This window comes from Silurus meridionalis, chromosome 4, assembly GCF_014805685.1.
Source record: "Silurus meridionalis isolate SWU-2019-XX chromosome 4, ASM1480568v1, whole genome shotgun sequence".
NCBI lineage: Eukaryota > Metazoa > Chordata > Actinopteri > Siluriformes > Siluridae > Silurus > Silurus meridionalis.
In genome coordinates this window covers 16,223,629-16,238,702 of record NC_060887.1, presented here as the reverse complement: position 1 = coordinate 16,238,702, position 15,074 = coordinate 16,223,629, and the positions used below count along the sequence as shown (strand labels likewise).

Here is a 15,074-nt window from a genome sequence, read left to right as displayed (position 1 = left end):
AAAATTCTGTATAATGTAATATACCAGTGTGTCCACAAGCTCATTTTATTTGTATTATTTTCACTCAATCCTCACTGCTTCTGTCATCTTAATCTGACATTTCTTTTCTTTCTTGCACTCTTTTGCTATCTTGTTCAATATTTCTGCCTGTTTCTTTCTGTAGCGTATCTCTGCCTCCTCTCTCTATGCAGGCCTGCAGTATTTTGGCCGCAGTCTGAGTGCTTTGTTGGATATGGATGGAGACAAACTACTGGATCTGGCTGTTGGAGCTCATGGCAATGCCATCCTCCTCAGGTACTCTACATCTTTGGCACATAAAACAGTTCATTATCCCTTAGTGTTTCCTACTTCTTATATGACAGCTCACTCCTATGTGCAGGTCTCGCAGCATAGTGCAGATCAACATGAGTCTGTCCTTTCAGCCACATTCCATCAATGTTATACAAAAGAACTGCCACAAGGGCGGCCGAGATTCAGCATGTCTTAATGCCACCGCCTGCTTCCGAGCCGTGTCCCGTTCCCCAGGCTCACATGGCACAACTTTTGGTACAAACAACTATCAGTTTGTATATCTTCTTCTTCTTCTTCGTCTTCTTTTTCTTTTGGATGCTCCCATCATGGGTCATCACAGCGGAACATCCCTCTCCATACCACCCTGTCCTCTACATCTAGCTCTTTCAAAGCAACCACTATGTCTTTCTTAGTTTTGTCTGTATTTTTCTCAGTTTTACACACAATTAAATTAGATGAATTTTATTTTATTTCTAACTATGTAAGCATGCATGAACTTATATTACTTCATATTCTTCAGTTCTCATCATGGCTATTTTTCAGATTTGCAAGTGGGAGCCATGTTGGATGACAGAAAATTGTCTGCACGTGCGTTGTTTGATACTAACTCTCAGAGACAGATTCTGACAGGAGTCAGAGTCGAAGTAGGAAAGTCTGTATGCCACATGCTGCCCTTCCATGTATTTGTAAGTTCAGACAATCACATAGACAGACAAATAGATATTTGTGATATTGACTTATACTTACTGTTTCTGTGTCTCTGCTTGCTTGATCATTAGGACACAGCAGACTACATCCGACCAATCAGTTTCTCCCTGAACTTCAAAATCAATGACACAGATAGTGGCCCAGTGCTCGATGAAGGCTGGCCAACCACACTTAAACAAACTGTGAGTTCACGCTGTCTACAATCTTTACCCAAACTACAGAAGAGCAGACCATTAAGAATAAACCCTTTAATTGTAACAGTGTGTTCATAGGAGTAGTGATGTGATATCTCAAAGTAGGTGGACAAAGCCACAGCAGATCATCCATCTCCATACCCCCTGTTCTCTACATCTGCCTCTTTTACACCAAATTGTTTTAAATTGAGTTAGTGTTTGGAATTTAATTTATGTTTAAACAAAGCTTGGATGAATGACACTTCTAGTACAGCTTGTGGATAGTAAATGCCATATGCCGTAAATGGCAGAGCATTCTTTTTATCACAAAAACATTCAGGATACTGATTTGTGGTTAAATAGGTAGCTTTGCATTTATTCTATAGCTAAAAATGTAATTTCTATTTAAATTCTTTTATTTGACTATTTATTTGCCTATTTTGAACGCAGGTGTCCTAATAAAAACAATACAGAAGATCTTGGAAATTGTGATTAATATCTGGCCATGTGTGTTTGATAGATTCCATTTTATAAAGACTGTGGCGAAGATGATGTGTGTGTTACAAACCTGGTTTTGCAAGCTCACATGGACGTCAAAGGTACAAGGTAATGTCAACATCTTAGGGTAGTCTGAACAAGGTCTAAAGAGGAAACACAAGAACTGAGTATTAGAGAGGCTCGGTTTATGATTTTGTGTTTTGTTGCATTTAATATCTTTAATATCGGTTAATATCTTGTGTGCTGGCAGGCAGCAGCCTTATGTGATCCGCAGTCCTCGAAGACGCCTGGCTGTGGAGGTTCAGCTTCACAACCAGTTAGAGAATGCCTATAACACCAGCCTCATTATTTATTACTCCAAAAACCTACACTTTAGCAGCCTGAGTATACGAGTAAACACACTTCTATTATTAAGAGCATGTTTATTTCTTATTCACTGAAAAAGTTGACTGCAGTTGACTAAATAAGGATGAAATGCTCTTTTTCTCTTTCAGGAGGATGGCCAATTTAAAATTGAGTGCACTGGATTGAGTCCCAACATTCACTCATGCAATGTCAGCTATCCAGTCTTTCGCTCTGGGTCTATGGTTCGAGTTCTACTTCTTCTCTTCCTATATTTTTTCAGTTAAAAAAAGCTGTTTTTTTTAATCTCATCTCATCCTCTGTCAACTCCATCTTCTCATCTGTCATTCTGTCTGTTTTTGTCTATTAGGTGAACTTTATGTTGGAATTTGAATATAGTTGCACATCTCTTATCAGTAAAGTTCAACTGAAGATTGTAGCAACAAGGTAGATGCACACATACAATCATACACAGCTTTCATTGTATTTTTAGGTTTGTATAAAATGTAAACATATAAAATGTATAAATGTTGCTTCTTTAATGACATCCAAGCGTTTTTCTGTAACGATTATTTATTTATTTACTTACTTACTTGTAAGTGCTTGAATATGAGGCACATTAGAATGAACACATTGACAAACGTGACTTGACATAGCATGATCACATCCAGAATTGTGAATCTAACAATGCTACAGTATGAACAGTACAGCCTCTTGACCAAATGCATGTAGCAGGGTTGTGTATGTGCTTCAACACAGATGGCTGAATATGTAATATGCTGTTGGGGCTAAATACTGGTACTAATATGTAGGTGTATGTTCACAGTGACAGTGTTGAGCAAGAGAACACTCTGTCAGACAACACCGTTCAGTTACAGAGCATAGTTCAGTATGAGCCTGATCTCTTCATCACCAGGTTAGTGACTCCCGCTAGGGTCACTTAGACTCTTAATCTTGAGTTCATTGTACACACGTTATTTTTCTGTTATTTGTATGCATATGCTTATGGAAGCTTTTGTCTTTTCTTAGCTGTTCATAGTCGGAACAAAAATTTATGATGTGATGTTAGATTTCCTGATATGATGCTAGATTTTCTCACGTTTAACGTTTCTAAACACATGAAATGTGATTTAAAAACTGTATTACCATTAAGAATACTCAGTTGTATGAAGTGTGTATGAAGTTTCTACAAACAAATACCTCATCTTTCACTCTTTCTATTGTTTTGGGCCATGCAGTGGTTCGAATCTAAACCGCTATGAGGTCCATCCAACCAGAACTGTATCAGAGGGGACAGGCCCTGAATTTTACACAAACTTCAAGGTGTGTGCCATCAGTAATGCTCAGTCAATTAATTCTGATTAATAATTCAGCCTTATAGTTGTATATAATAAAAATCTATATTTGTTTTAAGTGCTTTTAATAGCATCATCATCCATGTTTGCTTATAAGATGATTTGTGTATTTAGGTACAGAATCTAGGCTGTTACACGGTCAACAATCTGGAGCTGAGTGTTAGTTTACCCTCTGTAGCTGGTGCAGACAGAGCTTTCGCTTCTGTAGTTGAGGCTTTCTCTCACAATGTGAGTATTAACACAATGTGGGGAATGGCTAAAAAGATAAATAGACGGTTACATACATACAGTCTAACTCAATATTTGTTTGGGATTTGTGTGTATATGCGTGTGCAGAGCTCTGGTGTGAACTGCAGTATTAAGAGCGAATTAGCGCAGCTGAAAGCTGCACAGAGACACGTGCGTCCGCTACATCCTGATGACATGAAGAAAAATGAATTTTTAGTAAGAGACTTATCAACTTATATATTCATCTCTAAATGCTTCGCATTATAAGGTCAAATACATGGAACTGCATACTTTAATAAAAACCTGATTCTATTGTTAAGGTATTATTGGAAATGTATGTGTTTGCAGAACTGCAGCTCTTCTTGGTGTGTGGAGGTCACGTGTCATATCCACCAGCTGCTGAAGGGACAAGCAGCTGTTATTCGCATCACTAGAAGGGTGCATGACAGCTTCTTCAGACAGGTAAGGAGCACACACACACGCACACACACACACACACACACACACACACACACACACACACACACACACATCAGCTGTAGGTCTACATATAAGTACATGTAAAGGTTAAATAAATTCTTAAAACAGAATTTTAAGAGTGCCTATATATGGGTATCTGCTCCCCTTTTTATTATTTCACTGTTAACCAAAATAGTAAGTCATTTTCACCACTGGGGAAGTCTTCAGAATAGTGCTTTTTGGTTTAACTCTAACTTGGCAAGCTGTTTTTTTGTTTTGTTTTACAAACTTCGAAAGAAAGTTAAAAAGAGTGGTTGGTGAGGGAACTCTTTATAGCTGTTATATTCTAAGTAATAAAAGGAACTTATTTTGAAGATGTTCCATTACATTAACTGTAACTGCAAACTAAAACAATGTGTCTATTCACTTTAAATTGCTGGGTTATTGCTGTAATCTAAGAGCAGTGAAAGGATGCATCACATCACTCAAATATTGATTATTTTCTTATATCAGCAGGCTCTGTCAAGTTATATTTCTTGCAAATCTTTTTACCAGACACAAAGCTTCGTTAACCCCTTACAATCCCAAAGTAAATAAAACATTTTGTTTGTTTTTTCTTTCTGTATTAGGCTATGTTCAAAACTGTGATGATCGTTGGCTCCTACAACCTGTCAGCTCAGGAGTCTAATCTGCTCACACTGGGTAATGCTGGTCTTTGGAGGGAGGTAAGAGGACTGCATGGACTCACACACAACCAACATTACTAATTTTCATAGTTCATATGACACTTGCTTTTGAAGAACCAAGCCGTTTAGTTTGTGACTGTGTTGTGTGTGTAGACTGTGCTGGAGGTATTGAAGGGTCGTTCGATTCCAATTTCTCTGTGGATCCTAATTGGCAGTATCATCGGAGGGTTGCTTCTGCTAGCACTTATCATTTTCATACTTTGGAAGGTATTGACATTATACTTAATATTTTTTAAGGAGATATTGATTTGTGTGTGCTGATTATTGGTTATTATTCAATCCTGATCAGACTTCGTCATCATGCATTCTTAACACCTAGGTTTATGCTACTTTTCATTTAAAGTCATTCAAACACTGTTGATTTACATTTACACATAAAAGAAAACTTTATATTTTAGGGACATCTTTGCATTAAACCAGCAAACCCAAACACAATTACCTCCTGATAACCTCTCACATTACATTTGTCCTGCCAACACAAAACATCTGTTTGAATTAACTGTTAACTATTAAAGTGTAGGCTAAATATTTCAAATGAAGCAAACACAGTAGTGCAACATGATCTTGTTGAGTTCCATGAAATGTGTTAAATGCAGATTTACTCTCATTGTGAAATGTGCATGTATTCACAACCAATTATGGTGGTTAACTCTTTTCAAAATGCCCTTGCAAGCCAGATTTATAAGATTTATAACAATTCTCAGAAAAACATGGGATTGTTTAGAGCAGGGGTCACCAACCTTTTTGAAACTGAGAGCTACTTCTTGGGTACCGATTAATGTGAAGGGCTACCAGTTTGATACACACAGTTTTCAGTTTGATCTGAAATAACAAATTTGCTCAATTTACCTTTTATTATATGTTATCATTAATAATATTCATCTATGTGGAGACACTGATCATGTTAATGATTTCTCATAATAATTATCACCACGTTGGTGACCCCTGGTTTAGATTAACATGACTGCAGGGGCATGGGAAATGAAAGGTGTTTGAGCCCCCTCCTGGGCTTTACAACTTTTACAATTTATAACTCTACTCTTAATAACATTGGAAGATCATACAGCACAACTAAAACACCTTAAACCTTGATAGTAAAACACCTTAACCAATGTTACTGTGGAAATTGTATAACAAAATAGGCTAGGTGAAAGAAATACTAATGCAAAATGAAAAGTCTTCTATTTCAAAGCCCTTCATAAAAGCCACAAACCACTACTGTGAAGTATGATAACAAATACATCCAATCTTTATCACAGGCACCCCAAAACAGTTAATATGACATTTTGCCTCTGAAAATGTTTTATTTTTTCTTCCATCTTCCCTCCAGCTGGGCTTTTTCACAAGAAAACAGATTATAGATGACGAGGACCATGAGGACTGAGTTTCACTTCCACTGAAGCACTGACTTGATGGGTCTAATATGGTGATCTAATAGTGCACAGTGTAAAAAAAAATGGACTCCTTTCCTTCCTCTGGGAGCAGAACATTTACCTATTATACCTGCTCAATGTCTCGGAGAGAAATGAGCGCTGAAAACAGTATTGGATTACAGGAAGCAGAAATGTCTTGAGTGTGAGCACTATGTGAATAAAGCAGGCAATGAGTTGAGAATTTTAGCTCTGCTGAGAAGTCAAATGAAAGATCTCAAGCAGGCTTCCTGGGGCACTGTAATGAATGAGCTTAATATAGCTACACTGAGGCACTGCTAATACCAGGCTGTATTTGGATTGCAGAGGCGGGTGGGGAGGGTGAGGAAGTGCAATGAAGTGCACTATTCAGACATATGGTGCAAGAGGTGTAATTCAAATCATATTTGCTGTGTTTATCTGCATACAAAAACGTTTTTATTCAGTAGGGGTTCATTTCTCAGGTTTGCAATTCGAATGCTTTTGAGTCAAAAGATGATGTTGAATAAAGTTTTGTAAATCGTTGTACGCCTGCGTTCATCATGAATTGCCATCACGTATTTGCCAGAGACGCCCACATAAGCATTATTGAAACAAAGTACTTTTATTAGCATTATTATTACTGTACATATGTTCGGGTTCTGTTTTTATCCATATGAAATATTTCTCACTCTCATCGTACAGCTGAGTTAACATAAGACTCTAGAAGGAATATCGTCTCATCCACTTGGTTCTCGCTTGAATCCAACCTAAAGAAAGACACAAAAGAGTTTTGTATTTTAATCAAACATTATGTAGTGCTAATTGTTATATAATAATTGCTGTTTTAAATTGTAAATCTTTGCTGATGTGGAACATTTAACCTGAGCAACCCCACACACACACACACACACACACACACACACACTACATAGATACCAGCTACACTGAGATTAGTGGTTTGTGTGTAGTGCACTCTGGCTGGAAGTCGTTGAATATTAATTGCACAACAATCTAATGAATAATAACTTATGTAATGTCTGTCCATGACTAGATCTAATAAACGCGAGTGCTACAGTACTTGTTAATATGATGACGGAGAGCCTCTAGCTGCTGTCTCTCAGGTGCAGTGATCATATCTTCCACCTCGGCAAGTTGCGCCGTCTCGGCCCCGCTGGCCTGCAGGGATGCCAGGATTGCTTCAATACGCTGCGACTTCTCTAAATGACGTCTGTCAGTGAAGCGACCAAATGAGCCGAAACACAACACGAGACAAATAAACATAAGCCGTTGCAGAGGGACACAGAAGTGCAGTATTTTTTTTTTTTATTTAATCAGAAGTAGAGGTAGGAGCAGGGACAATCACTAAACCCTGCAATGACTTGAACCTCTAAACCTCCAACATATCTGATTTTATTATTTAGCAGGCAGAAAGGAACTCACTTGTTTTCTTTGGTCTCAAACAGTCTCCTCTCTATCAGGTTACCCACAGCCTGTGAGCACACACACACACGAACACGCACACATCAAAACTCTATCCAAATTTAATTCAGGGATATGTCTGCAAAATTGAAGAAGAATCTATGGATTAGATGGAATCATTTTGCTTGCACCTTGTTCAAAACATTTCTGTTTGTTTCAATCTATTACTACATCAAAAATCAGACCAGACATCCAAACAAAAGGATGTAGTTCATTTGATGTCCGTTCAATGTTCTGCAAGGGTTACATTTAACACATGAAATAATATTTTAAATGAACGCAATGACCAAAAAAGTACTCTACAAATCAAAACCAATCTCTCATTTAAATTGAGAATTTGTATTTATTAACAGCATTCCTGATAAACCTTTCTGCAGTTTTTAAGCAAAATCAAGGTGAAAGTTTCAGCCAAGAAGCTTCCCTTGAACCTAAAATAGCCCTTTTAACAAGTCCTATATGAAAACAGAGTGTCTGGAGAGATCGTCTTTTTTTGTTGGTAAAAATGGATGCATATATTCAATTTATTACGTGTAACCTTTAAGCTGTTTATTATCAATATTATGGGGGGAAAGTATATCAGGCAAAATAATCCATGTGATTTTGTGTGTGTGTGTGCGGTTGTTGGTTGGTACCTTGTAGCAGTTCTGCAGCAGTAGTCTGGCGGTGGGTAATTGGTTAACAGTGTAAAGGTAAAAAGTACGTGAAGGGGCATGGTCTGGGGTCTTTGGGATTTCCTAGGGAAACAAAACAAAAGTTTGATGAACTCTGGTCAATTTGTACATTTCTCAATATTCCACATTCATGTTGCTAAACATCTATATTGTTTAAACTGAGTGTCTGAAGGTGGATAATAAAAAGTGTAGTCTAGTTACTAAAATACCTTTTTATAAACTGCAGCTTCCCCCTAATGGGAAACTACGTGTGAATGTGGTTAAGCAGCACTTGTGAGTATAGGGCAGAGTCTTAGAGAAGAAGTGGGTCGTTTCATGAATGAATGTATAGTTCATCTACTGTGCGTCTTCACAGTGAGAACAGAGAGCCGGTGGCACAACAATGATTCATTTATAAATGCTCTTGTGACTGCGTCACCTGTAGCTGGACCAGGTTCTCAGACAGCAGAGTGTACAGCATGTCTTTAGCCTCCTTCGCTGGAATCATTGCAAAATCCTCCACCTGCTTCTGCTCCAAGTGCTTCTTACGTATCAGCAGGCGGAAAATCCGAGCTGACCGCGATCCAAAACTGTTCCCATCATTAAAAAAAGATGCAATTACACACCAAAAACAGTTGGTGACTTTACATAAATCAGAGGCTCATCACACTCACCGTTCCTGGACTACAGACTCCAGTGTAGCTCTAGCCAGGTTTGCCAATGCTCGGTGCAGATCTGAACATAAGCTCAGGTGCAATACTGATTAAGTCTCCTATCACTTGTGTTTTACACTTTAAATCAACTAATCGCTATTTTAATTCAAACAAATGCAACGTGTAGCTTCAAATTGAGTTTCGGCACAGTGCAATTAAGGATACTGACGACGTACATTCCTCCTCCACTGTCACCCGCCTTACCCACAAACTCCATCTGAGAGAAACAGAACAGAATAGAGAGATTATAAACGATTACTGAGCTGACGTATATAAGCATGTATGTAATTCCGTTTCATGTTTTTTACCGGATCATCCACCAGTAGAGTCAAGTACTGGTCCAGTATGGGTCTGCCGATGTTGTAACTGGGAGGAAGCGCTCGAAAGATCTTACAGAAAAAGGTTAACATGTTTTAACACTACAGAACAAGACGTTTAGAAAAAAAAAAAGCAATGTTATTACAGCAATCAAAATATACATTTATGCATGGGTTTTACCTCGTTAGCTGAAACAGCTTGTGTGTATGCAGCATTAGCCGTTGTCGTCACTTCACTCATTCTCAGCATGGTCCTGACGATCTCGCTGCTGGTCTGTGGTGAAAACGGGGATAAGGAACATGGGTAAATGTAACTGGCGGCGAAGCAGGTAATTAATAAAGACGTGTTCTGAACATGGTTGGAACATTAATCCAGAATTCAATTATTGTAAAGCGGCGTTCATTAATCAACGACTCAGACATGGCTATAAATAAACCCCTTCATATAACAGAAACTATACGTTTTATAAAATAGTGTTCTGATATTTTAGTAATTGCTATTAGACACCATGAAGGATGGCAAGCATTTGGAAGGTTGAGCTCTACCTGGTCCAGTTTGGAGGCTACAGCACTGATGATGGCCTGATGTCTGAAATGTAAGTGAAACCGCTCAAAATTCACCTGCCAGTAAACTCCCTCATCTCCACACACCTGAAAGAAAGCAGAGAGAACAGCGTTGGGTGGAATTCATCAGGTCTGATGCTGTAGCAAATACCCTTATATACAGTCTCTTTTTCTAGCCGAAACATTCACCTCTCTGGTTTCCAATTTGGCTCTTTTTGCTCCCCCATCATTTCCTTCTGCATCACCACTTGATCGCCTGCGTTTACCCCGACCTGAGAGAGCACACAGAGATCCAAACAGACTGCTCATCCGAACTACAAGATGCATTACTTTGAACCCCGTCTCAGACCACTTTCGAAATTATGTATTATGTACAATGTGCGTGTTCAGATTCCCTGAAAATTCCTCACACTGCCTTAAGAGTGAATTAAATTTTTTGTCCAAGCAACTCATAGTATGCACAACAACATACTGCTGTAAGACATTTCTTCTCCCCAAATAAAATTATACAATTTCACTTAAAAAAAACTAATAAAAACACAACAGTGTAGCTTTAACTAATCATGTGATCTGTTGTTTTTCGAAGCAGAATAGCTATAGTCAACATTTCTTTGCAAATTGCTGGGTGTTAGTATTTTCTAAACCAAATAGTGTTCAGACAAGTGGAAGATACTGACCAGAGAGGTGGACCTGGGGAAGTTTATAACAGTCTGGGTGGCTCTCTGGCTGAGCAGACGGAGGTGTTGTATTGGCAGAAGATTCAGAAGTTCCTGTGGATGATGTTCCTGAGACTGCTGATCCCAAACTATCCACTGGAGGGCAGCGCTGAAGGAAATGAGTCTCCACCAAGCACGAGAACGCGTTCACCACCTCGCTGTAGTCCATACTCTGGCCATCTGAACGCAGAAATTCAGCACAGACCACGTGAATATACTTTCAGAATACTGTTTCAAACGATTAAAGTATTAAAATCTGAAACAACGAAGTGAAGTAAAAGCTCATAAACCTGAAAGCTTCTATGAGACTTATTCCATTGGAAAAAACTAAACATACATACCAGGATTCAGTATAGTAAACATTTTACTGTTTGTGTGCGTAAGAATATTTTCTAACTTTTCTTATTTGATTACAACATTTCCCTTCTTGAAATTTTTTCCTTCAGATGCACTACATTTTAATGATTAATACATTTACTACAGTTCAGAAAAACATGCTGCTCGTCGTTACTGTGAAGTGAAATCACAAGTTGCGAGATCCCAGTTCTACTGTTTGCACAAATTAAGGGTTTCCTCACTGTGTACCTGTAACAGAATATTCGCCTACAAAGAATGATGTGCAAGAAAATAGAACATTGAATTGCATAAACTGTATACATTTCTCATAGATGAGTACTTTTACTTAAAAACGGTTAAAATTAAGCTATTATTCAGGTAATTACAAGAATGCCCCGAAGTTGAGTTTTTAGTATGTATGTATTTACTTTAATTAAAAAACCTCCATCAGTTCTACATGATTTAACTGTGTTACATAGACACATTTTATTGTGTATACATCCAACATGATGTTCATCGTGTAGTTATGAAGCACTGAATAAACTCCGTGCCCTCGCCTGAGCTGATGATCAAACCCAGATCACTTACATTCATCAGTCTTCACACTACTGCTGCACTACTTCATCTCAAATTACATACATGGTAATGTATTACTATAGTGGTGAGATTTCATAACATAATTTACATATGTTATGACGTAAATTGATTGTGTTCATTCTTCATAACGAATCTAATCTCATCAAATTCATTCACCCTATGTTCCACATTTTTACACAATACAGAAATTAGGTAGCATCTACCTACAGTGACTAAATCCACAAAATCAAAAGGTTTTTAAAAAAAAACATTGAAGTGCATCAAACATTTCTTTTTCTTGTGTAAAAGATAACAATACAATTTGTAATGTGATAAACTGAACACGTTAATCTTGCCAGTGAAAGCTAGGAACAAAAGCATAATGGCCATGTAAATCATTCATGTTCAATCTATACACACACACACACACACACACACACACACACACACACACACACACACGAGATGCACCTACAAAGCATTTTCCCCATGTCTTCACTGCAAATGTCTCTGTATCTTATTTCAATATAATTTTGTTATACACGACAAGCCAGGATAGACTTTAAGTTAAAAAGTTTTATAGTTTGTTAGCTAGCATCTTACCACTACAACTTTGTTTTTTTGTTTTTTCGTTCGAATGGCAAATAAAAATGTATCACTAAGATACCAGGCCAACTTGCACCAAGAACATGTCAGTCACAGATTACACTTTATCTATCCAAGTTCGACACAATGACATTTAAATTCTCATCAAATCTACATATTTTTATTTATCAGATTTAAATGAGATAATGTAGATATTTCTTTAATGAAAGTAACAAGTAGCAATCCTGCCACATCTGAAGCATCTGGATCAACAGGAAAAGAAACCTGTTGAAACTCGCATGGGCCGTGTTTTCAAAGTCTTATACTACTGTTTTAGCCTGGAAAATCTAAACACCATCAATAAAGGATTAAGCAAAAATCTTTTTATTTTTCAGCTGTAAGATTTTTGGTTATATACATTTTTTTTTATGGATTATATATTATATATTATTACTTGTTTATTAAACTGTGCAATAAAAACCGTTCAGTTCTCCTTATTGGTTGCTGTGTGTACACATAAAAGCTCGCTCTATCTATCTATCTATCTTGTTCCTCATAATAAAAACAGGATAGATAGATAGATAGATAGATAGATAGATAGATAGATAGATAGATAGATAGATAGATAGATAGATAGATAGACAGATCCTGTTTTTATTATGAGGAACAATGATATAATTAGGAAAAATTACTATATTTTTAAGTTTCTCATAGCAATGAGTTAAATTTATGGAATGGTTTGTATATCAAAATGAGTCATAGACAAAAAAATAATATATTAAATCATTTTAGCACTAAAACCTGAACATAGGAATGACTGATTATATTACATTTCTTCAAGCTTGGAAACATGTAGCTGCCATAAGTAGTGTCAATAAGAAAAATACCATTTACATCCCTGCCAAATAATAAACTAGACGCTGTTTATTTAGTGAAATATAAATTTTTTTAGGCTATGATTTTAAATTTGTGGCAGCAAAATATTAACTCATGCTCTTAATATACTCATTGCTTGCTAATGACTTAATAAGAAAAACATCCAGCAGGTCATATCAGCAGCTTTGTAGCCTCACTGCATAACAAGAACATTAGTTCACATGTTCCACATGCGCCAGTGAGATGGACTCTGTATTATGGCACATGTGTCATAATGTATTACAGTACAGACCACTCACCTTCCATATTCTGTGTCAGTCTGTCTGCTACAGTCCTGACCACACTGCTCATGGTCATCTGACCCCTCTGCAGTATCTCCTCTATAACCAGCTCTCCTGTGTCTCCGTAGAGACTCTTAGCCGTGTAGATGTAGCGTGGGTACCGGAGCATGTAGAGAATGCGCTCACAATTCACCTGGTACTCAACAGGACCAGCAGGACCCCGGCGGCCTGGACCAAACTTACACATACCATGCTGCACCAGAACACACAGACACTTCTTCACCTAGTAAAGTACAAGTATGGAATACAGAAAGAAAGGAGGAAAGATTTGTCTCTGATCATCCATAACAATATATTCAGTTCTTCCAGAGCATGAATCAGAGAAAAATCCACAAATCTAAGTTCATAATCAAACATAACATATTTGTATATGTACTGAGAAATCCTAAGGTTACCAGGTCGAGGGAAGTGCTGGTTTCATGAGCCAGAGCACGTAGATTGAGAGTGCCACTGCGCAGCAGGTGAACTCCGACTTTCTCCACCACTTCACCAAAGTGTTCCCTCAGGAGGAGTCCACACAGACGCGCCTCCTGCACTGTCATCTGAAAGTCACAATGGGATCTGAATAAAAACTCCTTAACATTGAGTAATTGTGTAACTATTTGTAACTGTGTTACACTGTTACTGTATGCAGCTGTATGTAATTACAACTCTAATACTGAGTCTAATTGTGTAGCACACAAGGTGTTGGTGTGTCCAACTGTGTGTGACTGTATTACTGTGTGCAATTGTGTGTAACTAAATGTAGCACTGTGTGTGTACGACTGTGTGTGTGTAAGACTGGGTGTGTGTGTAAGACTGCGTGTGTGTGTGTGTAAGACTGCGTGTGTAAAGCACCGTGTGTGTGTGTGTGTAGGACCATGTGTGTGAAGGACTGTGTGTGTAAAGCACTGTGTGTAACTGAGTGCAAATGTAATTAAATTGAAGGACTCAGGGGAGACATGTGACTACTCAATACAAAGGGACTGGACTGACACACACACACACACACACACACACACACAAATGAACAAACTCATTATAGTGATTACATGTACAGTATTTATCATCTAGACAATTTATTTGCACTAACAGAAATCTATTAGACTGTCCGGGGCTGCAGTATCACAGAGTCTCCAGTCTTACTCTCTTATGCAGTTTGTTTGCACCAAATGTCGCACACGTGCACTTTATATCGTGCCTTAGGTAGTTTTGTGTAGTTCTGTAATTTTTTGGTGCTACTTTTTGATATGTTGCACGATGTAGCACCTTGGTCCTGGAAGAACGTTGTTTCATGTCACTGTGTTGAACTGTATATTGGCTGGAATAACAATAAAAGCCTATTTGACTTGACAGATCAGATCCTTGAGTATTGTGTAGCCTTGATCTTGCTCACATAAATGAGCCGATTATAGGTTTTCGAAACATCTGGAATAGTGGAATTACGGATTAAGTGCTGGATGCCTCCAAACCACCTGCATGACCTGAACTTGCTACTGTAGTTAGCTGTTAGCTAAACACAATAGATGCTACCTTCCATCCGGTAGGGAAAAAAAAGAAACAAAAATGTTACGCACCTTTAAAATATTCTTGATTTCGCTTCCGGGTGCTTACAGAAGAAGCCGAGGCTTGTCAATTAACATTTCTGCTGCATTTCAACTCACATGGCTTCTGCCAGACACAACCCCTCATACAGCTAAGGCACTTCCGGTTCCAGAGCCCCGCCTTCTCCTGCAGTCCAGTCCAGGAGA

The 15,074-nt window shown here is 38.0% G+C and overlaps 2 protein-coding genes across 3 annotated transcripts in view; one reads left to right on the top strand and one right to left on the bottom strand.

Annotated features, from left to right (window-relative positions):
* itga10 (integrin, alpha 10) overlaps window positions 1-6,646 on the top strand; it is a 30,130-nt gene extending 23,484 nt beyond the window's left edge. The window contains exons 16-31 of the mRNA XM_046847038.1: window positions 164-294; window positions 380-546; window positions 835-977; window positions 1,071-1,181; window positions 1,693-1,778; window positions 1,921-2,062; window positions 2,165-2,257; window positions 2,383-2,459; window positions 2,839-2,928; window positions 3,251-3,335; window positions 3,482-3,595; window positions 3,704-3,811; window positions 3,944-4,057; window positions 4,684-4,779; window positions 4,894-5,007; window positions 6,131-6,646. Coding sequence (XP_046702994.1) covers window positions 164-294; window positions 380-546; window positions 835-977; window positions 1,071-1,181; window positions 1,693-1,778; window positions 1,921-2,062; window positions 2,165-2,257; window positions 2,383-2,459; window positions 2,839-2,928; window positions 3,251-3,335; window positions 3,482-3,595; window positions 3,704-3,811; window positions 3,944-4,057; window positions 4,684-4,779; window positions 4,894-5,007; window positions 6,131-6,184 — 1,725 coding nt within the window. The 3' untranslated portion in view covers window positions 6,185-6,646. The remainder of the gene's footprint in view (window positions 1-163; window positions 295-379; window positions 547-834; window positions 978-1,070; window positions 1,182-1,692; window positions 1,779-1,920; window positions 2,063-2,164; window positions 2,258-2,382; window positions 2,460-2,838; window positions 2,929-3,250; window positions 3,336-3,481; window positions 3,596-3,703; window positions 3,812-3,943; window positions 4,058-4,683; window positions 4,780-4,893; window positions 5,008-6,130) is intronic.
* Window positions 6,647-6,794: 148 nt separating this feature from the next.
* On the bottom strand, window positions 6,795-15,058 carry polr3c (polymerase (RNA) III (DNA directed) polypeptide C). Of its 2 annotated transcripts, XM_046847039.1 has the most exons (15): window positions 14,901-15,058; window positions 13,740-13,886; window positions 13,303-13,567; window positions 10,592-10,810; window positions 10,104-10,186; window positions 9,897-10,001; window positions 9,532-9,624; window positions 9,342-9,422; window positions 9,199-9,250; window positions 8,995-9,055; window positions 8,760-8,910; window positions 8,303-8,404; window positions 7,632-7,681; window positions 7,270-7,419; window positions 6,795-6,958 (listed from the first exon to the last, which is right to left on the bottom strand). In XM_046847039.1, the coding sequence occupies exons 2-15, from the start codon at window positions 13,884-13,886 to the stop codon at window positions 6,883-6,885; spliced, it is 1,635 nt and encodes a 544-aa protein (XP_046702995.1). In that variant the 5' UTR covers window positions 14,901-15,058; the 3' UTR covers window positions 6,795-6,882. The 2 variants fall into 2 exon arrangements, with proteins under 2 accessions (XP_046702995.1, XP_046702996.1); XM_046847040.1 differs by lacking the exon at window positions 6,795-6,958 and having other exon boundaries at window positions 7,304-7,435.
* Between the last annotated feature and the right edge of the window lie 16 nt (window positions 15,059-15,074).